The 21,358-nt window shown below is 45.4% G+C and overlaps 1 protein-coding gene across 3 annotated transcripts in view; it reads right to left on the bottom strand.

The window, feature by feature from the left end:
• CCDC18 (coiled-coil domain containing 18) overlaps positions 1-21,358 on the bottom strand; it is a 1,360,824-nt gene that overhangs the window by 946,259 nt on the left and 393,207 nt on the right. For all 3 annotated transcript variants that reach the window (XM_078646342.1, XM_078646344.1, XM_078646343.1), the window contains one exon: positions 12,803-13,020. In XM_078646342.1, the coding sequence (XP_078502468.1) occupies positions 12,803-13,020 (218 nt within the window). The remainder of the gene's footprint in view (positions 1-12,802; positions 13,021-21,358) is intronic.

Raw genomic sequence — 21,358 nt, 5'->3', positions numbered from 1 at the left:
TCGAGACAGTGTTCGCGAAACTGGGGAGGATCACCTCCTCCCCTCGTGGCGCCGCGAGCACAAAAGGTGGGGGCCAGTCAGCCTCCGAAAGTAAAATATCATATGTAGAAGACAGATTTTCCCAAAATACACCTTTAACGGTACGCTGTATGTCACCTTCAATTAACAGGACAATTTCATAAAGTCTTTCAGGGGGAGCAAGTCTCGTATCCGCTGTTTCTATCACAACGTAGACATCAGTCGCTGTCACCCTCAGTAGTGGACGCAGCGCCTCTCTGACTATGGTTATCTCCGCCGCGCTGTCCAGCAAGGTCAGAGCCCACGTCAGATTCCGAAGCCGCGTTCTCACTATCTGTGGCATATCGATGCGCTGTTAAGGCTGCGACTTTCTTTTTCGCAAACTGCGGTCTCTTTGGCGTAGAATCCTCCTGCTTCCATGCGCCTTCTGTCTGGCGGGGCTGGCCACGTCCCTGTTGGCCACCACGTCCCCGTCCGCCTCCTCCTCCACCGGTCTTCGGGGCCGATGAGTCCTGAAAGGAACGAGGAGAGCGTTGATCAGAAACCTGAAATCGATCAGGTGATTTAATCATCGCGCGATCGCGCAAATCATAAACTTTCTCAGCTGGCGCAGGGACTTGTGTTGCAGGATATGATTCCTGCGTCTGCTGCTGTTGCTTCCCCTGTTTCTGTTTCTGAGGCCAATTTTGTTTTTTGGACTTTGGTTGTACATCTGCCGCAGCAGACTGCACTTGTGGTTGTTTCTTCTCCTTAACCGTGAAGTACTTTAAACCCTTACTTGTGCGACCGATAGTTTTATAAGCGGCCACCACAATCTTCGCCAACTGGCGGGGCTTTTCGGCATCGGGTAATGCTGCCAGTGCATTAAAAACCTGGAAGTTCACAGCATCTCCCTTGATGTTGGAGAGTATGAGATCACTTACAATCTCAAAAGAACCACACAGGCGCATACCCAATTCAACCGCTGCCTCTGGACCGTGATCATCCTGAACACGTTTTATGATCGTAGGCAGTACAGCCATAGATGGGGTGCCGAAACACCTCGCATAAACAGCCGCAAAAGTCTTACCCCAACTTTCACAGTCAACGAGCTCGGGAGTGATATCCTTAGGTAAAGTAATCGTCAACATTCTATGTTTATCAGCAGGAGTAGAATTGGGAAACACGGCTTCCAGTTGGTCAAATTTCTCGGCCAGCCAAAAAGGAAAATCATCTTTATTATCAGGGCGTTGACCAAAAACCGAATTTACCATAACTGGATTGAGCCTTAAACCACCACGTTCCGTCTGAACGGCCGGACCCCCCGGGGGACCACCCGGGAGATGACGACCTATGTATTGAACCAATGCACGAATCACGGAAATGGAGACTACATGTAGCCTGCGAATTTCTGCAAGGGTACAAGCCCCGTGATTAGGGTGCGGGGTAAAACCACCCAACGCAGGCCAGTTTGTACCTGGAATTGAGAGTGGACCTAACCTCGCAGCGGACAAAGAGTGGGGGAGGGCGCCATCAAACCAAACGCGATGCTGCCAATGATCAATAGGTATTTCCAGTGCCCTGTACGGTGTATACTCAGCCGGTACAGGGGAGGCCGTGTAGGAGTGGAACAAACCAGAAGTTGCGTCCACAGCCGGAAACGTAACCCAAGAGTAAAACAATTCAAAAGGGAACGCCGGATCAGCACACACCACTAAAATCACAGCCATCCCATCCACCGGGACTTGGTACGTCTGTAGATGTGTGCGCACCGCTACTCGACTATGTTGCACAATTGCCACTGCCGCCGCCATGATAACACTGGAATTACGGAAAAACAAAGAATACTTTGTAGCACAACTGGGTAGTAATTCAAAGAAACCGTTTTTAGAAAGAATCAAACTTGAATAAGACCTATTTCAAAAAATAGGTAGGTTTCACCGACACCCCGTTTTCCGGAAACGGATGTGAAGGGGTTAAGGTTTGAACGATATACTACTCGAGTGTCATGATATAAGACCACCGAAACCGTTGGGCGCCATGTCGCAGGGTTTCTGTTCTCACACAGAACTGTGCACAGAGGAGTGGAACCTCGGCGAATTAGGGTGACCCAAAACACACCTTAGTACCCAACTCACCCCTTACCGAGCTAGCTACAGTGTCTCATTGGACATATCAAACTCCCAATGTTTAGACCAACCAGAACATGAACTTGCAGTACCTCAGGGTACGTGGAACTCATGAACACTCTTTCGTTATATTGTCATTACAAACCAGAACATGGAGTAAAGAAGACACATGTGCATTTGAAATGTTTATTTACTAATGCCGTCTTCTCAGGCGCAGTATCTTAGATAATACAAGTATACTTATTATCAATAGCAAAATTACCAGCATAGTTACTAAGACATAAAAAGCGAATGGTGACAGCATGTTAACATACTGTAATGAATAAGAGTTAACAACACTTATATCTCACCCTCCCTAACACATATATTATATTATTAGCTAAGAAGGTCTCTTTGGGTTGTTTTAGGGCGGGCCCATACCTTAGTGTCCTAGCATGAAGGAATCACATCAGCATACACCAGCTCTCTCTGCATGTGCACATCATCAAGTGTGTTCTATGTGCCTCGTGCAAAGCAATATCAATCCCTCCTGAAGCCAGAGTTGGCAAAGGCTGCACTTGTGTTATGACTATGAAGGCGTTGAGATCAGACCTCATAACAATTCCATATCGTGTTGTTCCTGAAACTTCAGCACTCTTTGTGCAGACATAGTTTATTAAACAAAGTAGATATCAGAGCAATAACATATTATTCTCACATAAACCACGGCAAACTACTAGGTTGAAAGCTACTTCAACAATTAAGTGTCGTGTGCAGAAGTTGCAAGAAAGGAAAATGGCGTTTAAACTTCAAATGTACCTATGCTAACTTAACACGATATAAGGATATACAGGAGCTACATGACAGTAGCGTTTGTGAATCCACTGTAACAGTGGACCAGAATAAATGTAGATCAACGTGGAGCTTTTTAACTTTTCTTGTCATTTTGTTTTGTGCTGTTGTCCAATGGTTATGCTGCGCCGCATGTCTCCAACTGTCTGAAACTTCGCTTTTCTAGATTTTCTCCTACAGTGTTTTTTCTTTTTTCTAAATCATCCTGTTTGCCTCTTGCCTGTCTTATTTGCACTGCTTGCTGCCCTCGATTGCACAACCTATTCTGCGATCATTTCCTTTCACCACATACGTCCTAAGGGCTGAAGTGCTCTGGGTTTTATATTGCTTTGTTTTCTGGTTACTTAACAGGGGTCTCTTGCTTGTATCCCCGGGCTTTGTCACTATTCTTTAGATGTGTCGAAGTGTCTCTCATGGTAGCATGTTCCCTCTTTGTTGTTCAGTGTCCCAACTCCAGCTCTTTCCCAAACTCCTGTCCATTTAAATTTAGAAAGAACAGCGTAATTATAGGCACTGAAATTGCTGTGATCATTTCCCCATTTAGTCTGCAAGTGTATTTCAGTCTTTGATTTCTGTGATCATCATTGCGCCCTACTCCGCAGGTGGACATTCCCTAAATAACCACAGTAATAAGGTTTCTGTTTTTGACCTATGGCCTTCTTCCGTACACACAGCGCTCCGCTGTGTCAGATTTTTGCAGGCCGTGTCTTGGCACAGTCATTTCTGGAAGTGGCATATTGCTTATTTCAGTCAGAAGAGGAGAGGCAATGCGATTCTATTGATGACCTTGCCAAGTGTTCCAGGACTTGTCAAGGGCATGAGAAATTGTACACAATTTGTACCACTGAGCAGGCGTAAGGATTGCCAGTCGCGACATGCTATTTGCATTCATGTAACTGAATGGAATATTTGACAGAATGATAAGTGATATAAATATTTGGGAGCATTTCAGTCAAGATTCTTACTTTGAATGGAACAGAATCTCATGATATGACGGGTAAAGCCATACCCGAGTCATATATAAGACTTTGCAGTAAGTAATTATGGAAAGCAAAATTGTTAAGCCTTTAAAGTTAGTAGTTTGTACACAGTTACTGTTATTTTAAATTAGTTACATTATTGTTTTTGATTCTAGCTCAGAGCGGACAGAAGCAGTGCTGGCTATCTAGTGAGGAGAAGGCAGACAACCGGCAGAGAGGGCAGCTGCAACGGCAGACATCAGGTTGTGGTTGGGAAAAACCACTGGAGCTAAAACTCCACCGAATAATGCAGGACAGAGTTCAGCAGTTGGGAAAAGGAAGTCATTAGAATAAATCCACCAAAAGCAAAGGGAGTATGATAAAACAAAAAGACAGAGTTGTACAACAGAAATGGCTTGAAGCTTTCAAGCGGGCAGTGATTGAAGAAAAGAAAAGTAACGGAGCTGTCCTAGTCGAGACCAGTTTTAAAAAATCTCAATTTTTGTATTGTGGAGTTTGCAGGAAATGTCCCCATCTCGCAGATACTAAGTCTTCCCTATATGTTGGTGTGACAGAAAAATTCAAAAGGGAGACATTGGAATGGGACAACAAGAGCAAATCACACGAAAAATGCATATTACATGAAGCTGGAATTCAAAACCCACAGGAGACCTGCATAGCCAAATTGATCACAAAAATGCATGAAAAAAATATGGGCACTTAAACATTTTATTTAATACAGCCTATTATCTTGCAAAAGAAGGTGAGGCTTTTAATAAGTTTCCAAAACTCTGCACACTCCAGAAAAAGAACAATCCTGACTGGGATTTTGAAAATTATACCAATGATCATGAATGCCTTAACTTTGTAATAGCAATTTCCGAGACCCTAAAAATGACAATTCGATCCCAGATAGAAAATGCTAGGTTCCTCAGTGTTCTGTCAGGTGGGTCACCTGACAAAGGAATTCAGGAACAGGAACTGATTTATGTGCGATTCGTTTGTGAAGGCACCCTTGTTACCCATCTGTGTGACATTGTCAGCATGAAAAACTCCACTGCATCCAGAGTGAAAAATGCTATAATAGTTGGCCTGGAAAGCATAGGCATATCTCTGGATATTCTGAGCCAGAAAGGCATTGGTCTGAATACAGATGGAGCTGCTGTGGATGGATGGATGGGTTTTTATATAGCGCAATATCACCGCCAGGTCTCAAAGCGCTTTGCATTGGGAACCCGTCCTGGTGTTTCCCTGTGAGATAGCCCCTACTGGGTATCCCCAAGGTGAAAGCCAGGCATCCCGCCGCAGGGGGCCGTAGTGGAGATTAAACAAGCTATTGCCCAGAGTTGCAGAGTGTGAACCTGTGATTCGAGTAGGCACCGAAGCGAGAATTACCGAGTCCGTGGACATTTTGGGCTCAAGACCCTGCCGCGTCGGGAATTGAACCCTGGTCCCGGGTCTGATCTCAGCGTCCGGGTCTGCCTCCTCTAACCAGTGAGCCACACTTCTCCACTGTGAACCTTGGTAGTAAATCTGGTGCTGTGAAGCAGCTACTGGACGAAGTCTCTAAACATCAAGGATGGGACAATTGCGATCACATTGCAGTTGTGCACTGTGTAGCTCACAATCTAGAGCGTGTTGTGTGTGATGTTAAAAAAAAGTTCATACATATCCTAATTTGAGGAGGTGCTCAAAGGATGCTTCAAACTATATTATTATTCACCTAAGCGGAGAAGGGAACTTAAAGAGATAGCTGATAATCTGGAAGAGCAGTTACAACATTTTGGTGGCTTGCAGCAAATCAGATGGGTAGCAAGTCAGCACAGGGCAGTAACAGCGCTTAAGACAAACTGGGAACCTACAGTACTTCATCTTGAACACTTCGCTAATGGTAGTCATGAATATTCAAACAAAGCCAAAGGTTTGCTTCATGACACGAAATCAGAGAAGTTTCTTTATTTCTTGCACTTCATTATAGACTTTACAGAGCTGCTTCAGCAAGTGTCTAAGGCATTTCAACAAGAAGACAGTCTTATTTCTGAAGTTGCAAGAATGAGTGAGTTGCTTCAACAGAAGCTAATACAGCTGAAAACAAAGCCAGAAAAAGCACTAAAACAATTTCAATTGCTTTTTAAAGATGGAAGCCTGGTAGAAAAGGCAGCTCTAATGAAACTAGTGTCAAGGAAGACACTACTGAGTTAATAGAAAATGTGGTTTCTTTTATAAGTGACCTGTTTCTGAAGCACATCTATGGCAAGCCGCATTCTTTGTTTAACATTTTTGATTTTACTTTGTGGCCAGACTCTGTTGAAAAGATTAGAGATTTTGGGGATCAAGAATTTGAGAATTTGAAAAAGATACTTACTGATGAAGAAATTCAGTCTGCCCCTGGAGAGTGGCTAGATTTTAAAACTGTACGTCTTTCATTGGCTGACGTCGCATAAGCCTGTATCCCTCTTCACTCAGCTATTGAAAAAACGCCCAGAAGAAGTTAAAGATGTCCTTCCAATTTTAGAAATCATGCTTTCCATCAGTCCAACAACAGCAATAGGGGAACGGGGGTTTAGCCGCATGAACCGAATAAAAAATGAGCTCCGTAAGTCCCTTAAAAGTGACAATATGTCTGCTTTAATGCGACTCCAAGTAGATGGGCAGGAGTTAGACACTTTTGATCCCACCCCAGCTGTTTTGCATTGGTTTCAGCAAATCCAGGAAAGAGACATATTATAGGCCACAAACATCCTTGTCAAAACAAGACTGTTACTGAGTCAGAAGATAGCGACTGAGTTTATTGCTATACTTTCTATCTTAAAATCAGCACCATTTTCCTTAACCAGTTAGTAAATGCTGGTGCGTTGTGTTGTTTTACCATTCACTGTTTGGTGTCTATCAATGATACTTCTGACAATTTGCCATGGTGGAGCAGCTGTTTGTCTACATTGGAGACACTCACCCCCCAATCACAGACCTGGGTTGAATCCATCATCGTTCTTCAGCTCACTGTTCGCCACCCCAGTTCAGGACTGTCTATATGCAAATCAGTCTTGACCCTGTGCCTCATGGGAACAGTCCAGCCCAAACTGCCAAGCCAATGGACTCCTGACAAGGGCCCTGGCACTTTTTTTTAATACAAATTAAGCAATGCCACAGATATAGTAATATAAACGAAACTTTGAGGACTTGGCAGCACAAACTGATTTCAAAATGAGCTACATCCTGCCTCAAAGCTGACGGAGCGCTATTGCAAACACAAGTGGACAGCTCGAAAGTTGACACTTTCATCCAACCCAAACAGTAGTGCTTTGGCTGAGACCAAACCCAGGACATTGACTCAGTCTTCCAGGTCCATGAATATGTTAAACTGTTCCTATTTTGAAAGAACAAGCACTTGATCTCTGGCCATAAATACTGATGGCTCAGTCTGTTTCAACCTTGATTGATACAAGTACATTGGTCCGGTTGCACAAAGTTATTTCAAGACAGAATAGCATTCCAAGGACAGAATGCTGCGTTGCATCTAAAGAACACAGAAAAACCAAAGGAAATGATGGACAGAGCGTTGACAATACAAGCACTCACCCCCAGTCAACTGATCTGGGTTTAATCCATCACCGTTCTTTAGCCCACTCTACCACCCCAGTTCAGACATGGCCATATGCAAATCAGTCTGACCCTGTGCCTCATGGGAACAGTCCAGCCCGAACTGCCAAACCATGCCTTCCCTGGACCGGAAACAAGCCACCGAGGACCGGTTTCTGGAATTTCAGCCTTCTTCAGCCCGGCTTGCTTGAATCCAGTGGCAAAGTGAGCAAGGGACTCACGTCTGAGCATACCCTGCCAACTTAGGGCGAACAAAGAAAAACCAAAGGAAATGATGACGGAGCGTTGACAATACAAGCACTCACCCCCAGTCAACTGATCTGGGTTTAATCCATCACCGTTCTTTAGCCCACTCTGCCACCCCAGTTCAGACATGGCCATATGCAAATCAGTCTGACCCTGTGCCTCATGGGCACAGTCCAGCCCGAACTGCCAAGCCATGCCTTCCCTGGACCGGAAACAAGCTACCGAGGACCTGTTTCTGGCATTTCAGCCTTCTTCAGCCAGGCTTGCTTGAATCCAGTGGCAAAGTGAGCAAGGGACTCACGTCTGGGCATACCCGGCCAACTTATGGCGAACAAAGAAAAACCAAAGGAAATGATGGACGGTGCGTTGACACGCATTGAGGCGCAAAGTTGACAGGTTCAGGTGGAGGACCCTCCCCAGCTGCTGCTACAGAAGATCTTCCCGAAGGGGCAGCCTGATCGGAGGATCGATGCTCATCTTCAGAAGGCCTGGATACCAGACTCTCCACGCCCAGTCCTGAGTCACAAGAATGACTGGGGCTCGGTCGCTCATGATCTTCTTCAGAATCCTGGGTAGGAGTGGTATGGCCTGAGCTCCACTTGTGCCAAAAGGCATCGCTGAGCAATAGCCGCTTTGGAAACACCAGGTGCAGTATTGCGGACAATGCGTGTTCTCTTTGGTGGTGAACAAATCTAACCAAGATTCTCCCCACTGTTGAAAGAGACTTTGCACCACCTTTGAATGGAGACGCCATTTGTGATCTGCTAGGCATTGACAGGTGACTTTGTCTGCCCTGACGTTCAAAGAACCTGCTAGAGGTTATGCCCTGCTGTTCCAGCCATGTCCAGAGATGCAGGGCCTCTCAATAAAGGGTTCACGACCCCACCCCGCCCTTCTTGCTGCAGTATCACATGGCGGTGGTGTTGTCCGTGAACACCTGCACTTGCTTCCCCTTGACAGAGGGAAGAAATGCTTTCAATGCTAATCAAATCACTCTGAGCTCAAACAGATTTATGTGGAGCACTGACTCCGTCAAAGACCAAAGTCCCCCACCTCTCCCAGAAGGCCGCTCTATCCCAGAAGTGACGTATCTGTCACCACTGTTATTTCTCGTTGGGGAAGGGAGAGGGGTCTACTGTTAACCCAATTGCATTTCTTCAACCACCACTGCAGATCTCTTGCAGTTCCTTCCAAGATCTGGACCACATCAGTGAGATTTCCTCAATGCTGTGCACACTGGAACTTCAGGTCCCACTGCAGAGCCCGCATATGTCACCTGACCTGCTTTACCAAAAGGATGTAGGATCTAGGAGGTAGATAGACCAGAAACTGCTGTGTGTCTAGAACTGCACCAAATGAAATGGAGCGTCTGAGAAGGAGTCAGTTGTGACTTCTGCACGTTTATAGAGAATCACAGTGAATGCAGGAGATCCGCCATAGTCTGGAGGTGGGAGACGACAGCCTGGGGAGAGGACGCCTTCAACAGCCAGTAGTCGAGGTAGGGGAAAATTGATACCTCAAACCTGCGCATATGAGCTGCTAACACCGCCATCACCTTGGTGAACACCCGAGGGGCACTGGTAAGACTGAAGGGGAGCACAGTAAATTCAAAATGCTTGCAGCCTACCTTGAACCATAGGCAACGCCTGTGGCCCGGCAAAATGGGGATGTGAAAATACGCATCTTGCAGGTCCAACACCACCATCCAGTCTTCTTGGTCTAGGGCAGACAAAACCTGAGCTAGAGTGAATATCTTGATCTCCTTCTTGAGGAAGAATTGACAGTCCCACAATCTAAGATGGGCCGTAACATTTTGTACTTCTTTGGAATCAGAAAGTAGCGAGAATAACAACCACTGTCTACTTCTGAAACCAGGACCCTTTTTATAGCTCCTTTGGCCAAGAGACCTATAACTTCCTCCTGGAGCAATTTCAGATGATCCTCTGTCAACTGTTCCAGATTTAACAGAATGGGAGGAAGAAAAGAAACAAAAAGCAGAGAATAGCCCTCCTGAATGATCGGCAAGTTCCCCATACCAGTCCAACTGCTCTGTAGAGTTGTCCTGGTGTTCCAGAGGGTCCATAGACTCCTCCCATTCCTCTCCTGTGCCTAGCACATCCTTAAAGTGCTCAGGTGACAACATAGAACCCCTGGGTTCAATCTATATCTGAATTGAAGTCGAGGAACGTCGTTCCGACTCCATGTCTCCAGAGACGAGGATGGGGCTGGCACTGGCGGCGCCGCAGGCACCGACTTCGGGTCCAACGCCGGAGTTCGTGCTGGCATGACCGGCATCGACCCTGATTCAGTACCTCTTCTGACCCTGCGGGCATGATAGCTCACCAGGGGGTTGGCCAACTCAAATACGCGGCGCATGGCCTTGTAAAATTCTTTTATCTGAGCGGGGGTCGCTCCAGCTCTCGGAAAGGGAGGGAGGCATGAAGTCAACCCAGGGTCCAGCTCCACAGTACTGTGCCTAGAGCGTCGCCGCTCCCAACCTCTTTCGACAACAGACAACAGCCGAGGTGAAGATGAAGTCCTTGGACTTCTTCTTCTTCTTCTTATGCCTCTTGCCCGAGTGTCCCAAGGACCTCGAGTGGGAGTTAGAGGACTTAGAGCTCCGTGAGCGGTCCAGAGACGACCTCTTCCTCGATTGGGACCTCCAAGGAGTCTCGCTTGACGGTGTCGAGTGCCGGGCCGCAAGGTGCTTCATCGCCTGCTCCCTCAAGGCCTTCGGAGCCATGGCCCGGCAGTCAGAGCACGACTTTGAGTCGTGGTCGCGCTTGAGACACCAGAGACAGACGAGGTGGGGGGTCAGTTACCAACATCATGCGGTGGCAGGGACCACACGGCTTGAAACCGGTCTGCCTCGAAGACATCCCTCGCACACAAAGTTGGAAAAAATTTCCGAATCCGACAAAAGTCGAGAAAATAAACTGTCAAAAAGCGACAGAGATGGATAGCTCTTCCCAGATCGGCCCTAGACTGGCGCAAAAAGAAAAGAACCTACGTCCGCGCGTCTGGGTGGCACGTATATAGGTACCAACGTCATCACGCGAAGCTGAATGGATCCACCAGACGGCACACGCAAGAGGTACTGCTCAGCAAAAGTTTCCTGATCCAGCCTGATGCCTGGGAAATTAAAAAGGTAAGGAATCTGCAGCTAGAAGTCTCTATCAGATAACCATATAACAATCAAAGGGAATCAGTGTACCTAATAAACATTTCTTGCATACTGAGCTACATGCACTTCTTTTCTTATAAACATTGACCTTAAAAACTTTCAACATATCAGGGTTTATGTGGGACAAACAAAATAACACAATCTAAATCCTGTAATTTATTATTATTATCACATAAAGTGGATGCCATATTAGTGTGTGAAAAGTTGTCTCACTTCCCTGTTTGGCAATTTAGATGATCTGCTCTGTAAATGCACAAATAAATCTTCTTAGTTTGTGCTCTATTAATGTTATCAAATGGGCAGAGTTACATTTTGCTTGCCCACCATATTTAAATAGTGTTTATTTATCTTTATATAACAGTCAGTTTTATCTGTGCCTGGGCACTACTTTTTGACAGAATAACTTAATTTGAGGAGTGGACAGGTGGATGTAAAAATCTACTTTCTTGAGAATGCATATTCAAATTCTCATCATTAGCGAAGTTGACCCTTCTTGCACAATAATTAATTTTGTATGAATAATGGCTCTTGAGCAAATTAAAGGTCAATCTTTACCCACCTAATAGAGCTCCCAAAGATTACAAAAGGCATTTGTCAGGTCTAATTCCAAACTGAGGCCTTGTACGGACAGACTCTTCTTGACCGAGACTAAGGATTTAAGTAAAAATGTGTAGCAAGAATAAGGTGTTCACTGGATGTGCGCCTAGAATTTGTCCAACATTTCTTTTTTTAAATCCTACAAATGAAGGGTGAAAAGCAGTCGAGCAAAAATAAATTCCTGTTTTTATCGTTTGTTTTTACTCTAGCTGAAGACATTCAATTAGAGCCCTGCTGCAGGTGTCAGAAGGTAACTCCATTAGGAGACGTAAAAGGACCAACAGTTTACCCAGAGCTAATAACTTAGATCAAATACTGTTGTATTGTCAATAAAGACCTCATAGACCGGTTGTTTTTTTACTGTTAGATATTTCTGCAGTAAAATATTAACCCTTGAGAGATTGTCTGTTTCTGCAGCAAATTTTTTAAATCAAGTTGATGGATATGTGTATGGTAGTTTGGTCTATCACAGGGAGGTCCCAGACCCATCTTTTGGAAGACAGCAAACATGAGATTCCATTCTACGGAGTTGGATGCTATCTCAGCGTCAATGTCATGTGGTCTGTGTAAACTGTGTCTTATGGCTCTGCCTGGCATACACCCAGATTGATCGGGTATCACTAATGAACAGGTATTCAGTCTATTTGCCAATATTTTAGCTAGGACCTTGGGCTTTATGTTCTGCAATGATATCGGTCTGTATGCAAGAAAAAAACAACAATGTTACTGCTTCTAAAGAGAATACCTCATTTGAAGTCCCTATTAAAGTTGCAGCTTCCTGAACATAACATGGCATAATGAGGTATTATGAAAAATAAACACCATTAAGCACCTCACACTGATCTGAAAAGAGGCACGGGTATTCTTTTTTGCTCTCAGCTATCAGTTATTAAACAGCATCCTTTAAAGGTAAGTTTACAGATGGACTAAAAGAAGATCTTGGAGCAGGTGACGAGAGCAACACTGGTGAGAATCTGTGCTCAGAAAGAAAGTCCTTGGAGCCTCAACATTTATTTAAACTAAATATCATCACTATGATTAGGGTTGGAATGGACCTAATATGTGTTCGAAAGTCAGGTACAGGACATGGTTTCTGTGGGGCAAAAATCAATTAAGCATTGCCCATTGCATTCAGGTTGAATAACATAAGCGTTGAATTTAAATTGATTTATGATCAAAAGTCTTGTCTATACAAAAAAGAAAAATGCCAGCTTTCTTTTCATCAAGTTTTATGAAGGTCTATGCACTAGGCCACTTACCTCTTGTTCTAATTTGCTGGTTTTCACTGCTTTCTCTAGTAACTCCTCTTGGATTGCTTGAAACTGAGATGTTCTCTGGGACATAGACATCTTTACAGAAGAAACTTCAGCGTCTGCCTTCATTAATTTGGCCTTTAATGTTTCAACTTGACCAACAAGAGTTTCCTTCTCCTTCTCCAGTCGCTTGCAGGTTTGCTCCAGGCACTGACATCTTCTCTCTTAAAAATTAAAAGATGACATAGTTGTTAGGCAGGTAGTATGAACACCTGCTTACACCAATATTTAAAACAAAGTATTCAATAAAGTGGCATTTAAAGGCCAAAATGTTCCATAGTTTGGGTAGGTGAGGTGTTGCGTTGATATTAAACCACAGACCAGAACACTTGGGTATGCGCCATTCCTGCATTTTGCTAAAGATCAGCAAAGCTTCAAATTAAATGAAAGCATACAAGCTAAAATGGTTAAACTACATAATTTTAACACTGGGGACATTTATGTTCAAAAAGACAAAATTCCCAAAAATGAAAGGGTATCAAGTTCATTCAATCACAAACACATTTATGTCCCACTTTTTGTTTTTTTAAACAAATTGTATTAATTTTCTTCTGATTACAAAAAAGGAAAATAAGGACTTCTGTATAGCAGGACCAAGAATATGCACATCAGAGCGGTACAGATTTGCGCTTATTCATTATGTTTAGTCCTTCCTCAGTATTTACAGTCGCATAGTGTTTGGAACATGGCCATTCTGACCATGACCCAGTGTATATTAGCTATCCTCCCTGCTAATACATCAATAGTACTACCTTACTCCATGAGAATGAAACAAGTACTCAACATTTTAAACTCCCTACCCCCCACCCCCGCTGACGAGCCCTTAGAAAAAACAACAAAATATTAAGGAGAGGGACTGGATTGTGAAGGCCAGATACTGTGTGCCTAGTTAGTTTTGTGAGCACTGGATTTGAGGGTTGTGCATATACTGTATATTAATAACACGCCTCATTTTGGCTACTAGGATTCAAGGGAATGGAAACCTTGGGGGTCATGGCTGTATCTATCACCAGCTCTTACCATGGAGAGGAAGTGATGCTGCGTGAGTAGGAGTATAAGGACTGTGGATACGCAGGGAGCTTATGAAATCTTCAAGGGTTGAATATGTCAGCAGATTTAAAAGATTCTAACAGGAGGTCCCAACTCATAGCAATAGGCTCCTTTCTCAGTCCTCTTTTTTTTCTCTCTGAATAGCCACACTTTCCGCCAGTCCCCATTTTTCAACTTCTTCTTTCCAACTCAGTATCGTGGGGGCTAAAGGTGATTTCCACCTCCTTGTGACTCCTCGTTTTGCAAGTATAAGAGCTAAATCTATCAAATTAGCCTGCACTTGGTACTCTTTTTGTCGTCAATATAGTCCCAATATACCTGTTTCTGCTGTTTACCAACCCATGTCTCCCACAACTTTCACCGAGGCATTGGTTATTCCTCCCAGTATCCCCTCAGCCCGGCACAAGACCATATCATATGTATGAGATCTGCATCCTGTTCAGTACATCTGGGGCAAGATGCCGTAACACTAGGGTAGAGGGAATGCAGTTTGTGTGGTGTTAAATTTGCCCTCCGAGTTACCATATATTGTATAAATTTAAATTGTGTGGTTCGGGATACTCGTTTTGGATAGTCCAGTATCGTCTTCCACTCTTTATCTAGTAGTGGTCTGCTATTATCCTGTTGTCATTTGGTGCGTATTAAAGTCAACAGGGATGGTTAGTGAGTACGTATTCCATGATAAAACCAAAGGGTGAGGTGACTACTATCCCAATAAGATACATTAGATAAACCAACTCATTTGTGTTGGGTTCGGATCCTTGGGGTTCCCAGTGTTTCTTTATATAACGCACCCGGCTCCCATGTGTTAAAAACAGTACTTCCGAGACCCCACGTTAGTTCATGAAATCTGTATGCAGTAGTAGCATCCTCTCTCCAAAGAGGTCCCCCACTGTGTCAACCCCGGCCTGCGTCCAGGGTTCTAATCTGCGGAAGGTGAGAGTTCCCAAATTAGTGGGGATACTCAATAAAGGTATGTTGGGGGCATATGCTGGGGTGGTGATAGTGTACTGCAATGCTTGCTTCCAGTATGTGATAGTAGTCTTAAGCAGTGTTCGAGCCGAAGGCAGAATTGTGCTACCGGGGCATAGCAGTCTATGTAAGATAACCTGTGCAATCATTTGCTTAGTGTTAGCTATTTCCTGTAGTTTGCGGCCTGCTAACCAATATGAAAGCCACTGCAGTTGCGTTAATAGACAATATGCATAAAAGTCTGGGGCCCCCATCCCACCGTCATCTAACGGGAGTTACAGTTTCTCTAAGCTTAAAGATAGACGCCCGGTGCTCCATATTAAACTAATCAGCAAAGTGTTCAATGTTTTTTTTTATTTTTATAAAAACCTTTATTTGAGCAAGCAGAAATGTACAAGGATGGGCCTACAACCACACGGGCCAGCCGCTAAAAAGGGGTAGACACATATCACATAAGCCCGCAGAGGTAACCGTCAATCAACAATGCAATACTCCACATTATATACAGGACCAAAACAGGTTTTATATATATGAAGAACAAACATACAAAAAGGCGAGAGTGTATCACTGAAAGTCCGCCCAAGGGACGCAAGGGGGGGACAGCAATGGAGGTGCAGTAATAATATCCTAAGCACTAAGGAGTATGGAGCGGGGGGGGGGGGGCAGAGATCAGGAAGAAGAAGGGGGGGAAGAGCCGGTGACACCAGCTCAGTCCCTTATACGAAGATTCCGGGAACGCTCGCCTAGGGAGATAGGGTAATCTCGATAGTGTCCACAAGGGGAGGAGTACAAATGTCGCCACGGTATTCGTTCCATTGACCCCACACCTTCACCCATGCCCTGGGTCTACCCCTGGCCACATAAACAGTTTTCTCACGGAACATGGACCAATCCATATTATCCTCCCATTGCGAGAGGGCAGGGGGCCTGGAGGCCCCCCAGAGTTGCGCAATATCTCGCTTCGCAATCATATAGCCCAGGGTGGCCCATCTAGTCTGTGGCACCGAATAGTCCGTGGGCTCCCAAACATTCAAAAGACAGCGACGAGGTTCCGGTCGCAAGGATATCCCCGTCACCACAGTCATCAGATCAAGCACGGCCACCCAATAAGCAGCCACCATCGGGCACTCCCAAAGAATATGCAGGAAAGTAGCACGCAAACCACATCCACGCTTACACAGTCCATCGGAGGAAAAGCCCATCACCATCAGTCGCGGGCCCGTCACGTACACCCGATGAAGGATCTTCAATTGGACCAGACGGAGTCGAGCCGGTATAGCCACCTCCTTCGGAGAGGAGAGGGCCGATTGCCAATCCTCATCATCAAGTTCCAACCCATCTCCCATCCACTGTTCCCGAATTCGGGCCAATAAGTCAGACCGATTGTTGATCAACTTTTTATAGATCAGGGAGATAGTGCTATCAGGAAGATGTCCGTCAAGGATACGGTCTTCAAGTGGGGAAGAGTCAGGCGGAATCTCACCAGGAGCAAACACCGAAACCAAAGCGTGCCTGATCTGTAAATAACGAAAGAATTCCCGACTACTCAGGCCGTAGTCAGCCTGGAGGGCCTGAAACGGGCGCACAGAACCCTTAGAATATACATCCCCCACTTTAGAGATCCCAATCAAGTCCCAACGGTCAAAACCCTTGGAAGACCAAAGACCGCCCAGACGTTCTGAAGCATAAAGAGGCGTCGCCAACGTCAAGCGATCCTCCCAGCCCAGGCTCACATTCGCAGCACGCCACACTGTCAAAGCAGTCCAAGTAGGTCCCACAAGATGGCGCCCAGCGGAGCGAGAATAGAGTACTCTGTTAAAGTCACCTCCCGGAAGCTGAAGTTTATCCATCTCAAACGCCGGATTACGACCCGGAGAGAACATAGCGTGATTAATAGCGGACAGATGGGAAGCCCAGTAGTATCTCTTAATATCGGGGAGCGCCATGCCCCCATCGTACCACGGGATGGAAAGTTTCGCGAGAGCAATGCGCGGTCGCCCATCCCAAATAAGTTGCCTCTGAAGGCTCTCAATCTCCCGAAAATAGGTCTTAGTGTTCAATGTTTTAAATATGTTTTTGAGGAACACTGCTTGCAGGTTTGTGAAACAATAGCGAAGGCGCAGGAGCACTACCATTTTTGAGGTTGCCATTCTTCCCGCCACTGAAAGGGGCAAGGACGGCGAAAACGTGATTTGAGCCCTCATTGCGCTTATTGCCTTTTGCAGGTTCCCTTCAATAAGATCTAGTTGGTTTCTATATATCTGTATCCCCAGGCATCTGAAAGTAGTGTGGGCTATTATTATGCCACGGTTTCCAAAAGGAATAGTTTGTCCATCCCTGTCGTTGCCAAAGGGGAAGGCATACGATTTTTCATAATTTATGGTCAACCCCGCAATGGTTTTAAATTGTGTAAAGAGTTGCGCTACACTGTCCATCCGTGTCGTTGCCAAAGGGGAAGGCATACGATTTTTCATAATTTATGGCCAACCCCGCAATGGTTTCAAATTGTGTAAAGCGTCCAAATTATTCAGTAATCTTCTGGTATATAGTATAATGTTGTCTGCATAAAGTGAGAGCGCGTGGTGAGTACCATTGAGTGTGATATCCTATCCCGTAGATGCTGCACGTATTTTGTGGGCTAAAAGCTCCATGGCAAGTACAAATAATATAGGCGATAGGGGGCAACCCTGCCTTGTGCCTCTATGTATTCGGTATGCTTCAGATATGTGTGATCCAATGCGTACCTTCGCTGTTGAAAGGTGATATAGTATTTGAATCCATCAAGTGTATTCTTGGGGAATTCCACATTTCCGCAGGGCGGCAAGCATATAGTCCCAGCCTACGGTGTTGAATGCTTGGGTGATATCCAGTGCAATACACCCTGCCTCTGGCATCTCCGTGGCGCAGGAAAACATTATATTGCACAGCCTGCGTATATTTAGGGATGTGCTACGCGCTGGGACAAATTGGCATTGATTGATATGTATAAACTTCGTTAAAAGGGATTGTAAACGATTTGCTAAAATTTTACTTAGAATCTTGTATTTGGTGTTTAGTAGGGAAAGTGGGCGATATGCAGACAATTTAGTGTGATCTCTTCCAGGTTTGAGCAGTGAGGTTATCAGTGCTTGCGCTGTACAGGGGGGTAGAGTGCCAGTCTCTTATGCTTCATTATATAGTTTTTTAAGTTGGGGGGCTAGTTGTGGCATAAAATTCTGCTGGTAAACCATCTAGCCCTGGGGTTTTGTTGTTAGGAAGGCCCTTGTTTGCTGCATTTATTTCAGCTAGTATAATATGGTTAGCCAGCATTTTTCAAGCCTCTTCAGTCACTTAGGAAGTTCTATAACTTCCAGGAAGGAGCTGATCTCCTGATGAGCCACTTGTTGTGAGGCAGAGTAAAGCGTTTTGTAATGGTCATAAAAGGCTTTATTGATATCTGTTTGCATTGTTATGCTAGTGTGTTGAGGAGTTATGATTTCTATTATTGGTGTAGGAGGGGGGGGGCATTTCTAAGAATATTGTATGCGTGCCTCTTGGAGTTCCGGTTTTGTAGCAGGAACTAGTGCTGCCCTGGTCTTGAGTGGGTTCAATTTATCCTCGACCGGCTGCAATTCTTGGCTAGTCTGTTGTCGGGCTGTTGTGGAGGTGCTAATAGCTGTGCCCCTGAGCACCACCTGGAATGCCTCCCACCGACGATGAAGTGCCAGCATTTTCCGTGAAATAGTGTGTAATGGTGGAGGCCAGTGCTTCCTTAAACACCCCATCCTCCAAGTGGCAAGGGTCTAGTCTATACGTGGGGACCATGGCAGGGACGCTTCCTCATGTGATTGTGATCTCTAAAGCACTGTGGTCTGATATTCTTTTGCCTACGTAGGCTGATTGAGTAGTCTGTGTGAGAAGTGATGAACTACAGAATATGTGGTCGATCCGTGTGTGAAGATCGCGTGTGGATAATTAATACGAGTATTCCCGCATTCCCCTATTGTGGCTGCGCCATATTTCACTCAGATAACATCCCTGTGCCCAATTCTGCAACAATTTAGATTGACGTGTTGTATGAGCACCGACTCGGGGGGGATGGGACAGATTCAGTGTGGCATCCAGGACCGCATTAAAGTCGCCTCCTAGTATCCAGGGAAGGTCCGCCCAATCTGCCAGAAAGGTTCTTGGTCTGAATTAGGGGCATATAAACTCCCTAGTACTATTGAATTGCCATCTAAGACACCTCGATGCATGACGTATCTGCCCTCCACATCTATACGCTTCTCATGCACTACAAATGGAACTCCGGAATGTATCCACACTGCCGCCCCTCGAGCAAATGCGGAATAAGTCATACTATACAACTGACCTCTCCATTTATTTTTGTAGTTTGGTAGCTTCTGACGTTGTTAAATGCGTCTCCTGCAAAGACACTAGCTGCGCTCTACGCCTTGTTAATTGTGCTTGTACTCTATGCCTTTTGTGTGGCGATTCCAATCCCCTTATATTCCAAGTGAGACAGTTATAATGTTGTATTGATTCCATGTGTGATATCATTGTGAAATAATGCGAACCAGTCGGTTCTAAATTTATACGAACTAAGGCCCGTCAGCATCCCTGTAAAACAACCCAATACTCGGTCCAACTGTGGAACTTTGTTCGACCAAACATTATAAACGATTCCTATTAACTATGCATTTCTAAAGCTTGCAATTGCATTGGGTGTCATGGTTGGTGTGTGTCGCTTGTGAATCTCAAGAGGTCCCGAATGATCTTCCATAAAAGGTGTAAGATCCCGCTCCGGGACCCCGCCACAAAACAGTGTCCAAGTGTCCAAAAAACGGGTCTCTAGTGAGGGACCATTATAATCCTTCTGTTACATGGAGTTCTCGTACACTGTTTTCACGGCAGTCTTACCTCACTCCTTGACTGATCTTAAGTAGTCCCGCTGGGACAGGTTGCTCAGCAGGGTGGTGCGTGTAATTCTCACCTGTCAGGCAAGGAAGCCGCTGACACTGCACTGACTGGCATATGTCTTGCACAGCAGCCTCACCTCAAAGTGTGCACTCTGGAAATGTCCGACTGGGCAATGCAGGTTCCCATTTGCTGGACCTCCAGCTGAGGAACTCGTTCACCGTCTGTGATGACATCGAAGAGAACAGCGGTTGGCTGTTGTCTGGTTCCGATTGCGCTGCGTCACCTCTGGATGATTCATCATCCATGATTACTCTCTTTTCACTGCAGATATGATTGCCAGTCTTTGTCTTTCCAGCACCTGTTCGGGTGTCGGACTTGAGTCTTCTTCCGGTCTCTTGGTTTTGGGACATTGACGCGTTTGCCTTCTTCTAATCTGTGAGTCATCCATCTGTCTGTAGGCTGAACTTATAGGTAGGTCAGGAAAGATATGTTCGAGCCATTCCCATGCTTCTGCTGGGGTGTCAAAAAAGTTACTCTTTTGGTCTTGCAGGATTTTAAGTTTAGCTCGATATAGAAGAGCATATTTCAAATGTATAGCTTAGAGAGGTTGTTCGACTCCTTGATGTAATGCTCTCTTCCTCTGCACTAGAAGCGTGTAATTGGAAAAAAGTGAGATGCGTACATTATCTCTTGATCGGAGCTTTTTCTCTCGCCACCTATAGGAGCTAGTCACGGTCTCTGTAATTCAACACTCTAGCAACTATAGGGCGGGGCGGCATGCCTGGCACTCTCTCTCCTCCTAGTGGGGACCCTGTGAGCTCTCTCAATGCAGAAGGTTTCAGTTAGTCTTCCTGGTGGCATTAGTGACTTTAGCCATAATTCTATAAACAATGTCGCGTTTTGGCCTTCTGAGTTTTCCGGCAGATCTATAATGCGCACATTGTTGCGGCGCGATCGCCCTTCTGCGTCCTCTTCTCTTTCTTGCAGGTTTGTGATCTGGTCTTGCAGACGTTCCAGTGTGTCAGAGTGTTCTTTCTGCTTCGGGATTAATTCTTGTACTGCCGCTTTATTGGCGCTCACCTTTTCTGCAAGTTTTTTGTGGTCATCCCTAATTATGGTGATTTCTGTTGTAAAGGAACCCAGCTGTTCTATTACTGCACAGGATTGTCTTATTTCTTGAAAAATGAGAACCAGTTTGCACGGCTATGGGCTATCAGCCGTGGGAGGAACCACTTTGGTAGGCGTAGTGGCCGGGGCCGCGTTTGTATCTTCAGTGTCCCGGTTTCTTCCTTCTGAGCGTCCCATTGGGAATTAGTGCCTGTGATTGATTAAAGTATGGACTTTAGATGAATACTTTGTGGCTTAGAGGTCGCGCTCCAAAAAGTGGTTTCTTCGTGTTCGATTTTATCAGCTGCGCGCTGATGTTTATTTAGGCGCACCCTCCGTGGTCGACCCACCGCCCACTGCAGCAATCACATGGTCGAGCGTCCCGCACGGCTGTTTCCTATTAAGGCTTTTGCGGTTCGGTGAGGTAGGTACGAGGGTGACCCTCGGGATCCACGACTCTGCATGCAAGGCCAG

The sequence above is a fragment of the Lissotriton helveticus genome, chromosome 1_1 (assembly GCF_964261635.1).
Source record: "Lissotriton helveticus chromosome 1_1, aLisHel1.1, whole genome shotgun sequence".
NCBI classification, from domain to species: Eukaryota; Metazoa; Chordata; class Amphibia; order Caudata; family Salamandridae; genus Lissotriton; species Lissotriton helveticus.
Note: the sequence above shows the minus strand (reverse complement) of the source record. Positions and strands in the feature narration are given on the sequence as shown.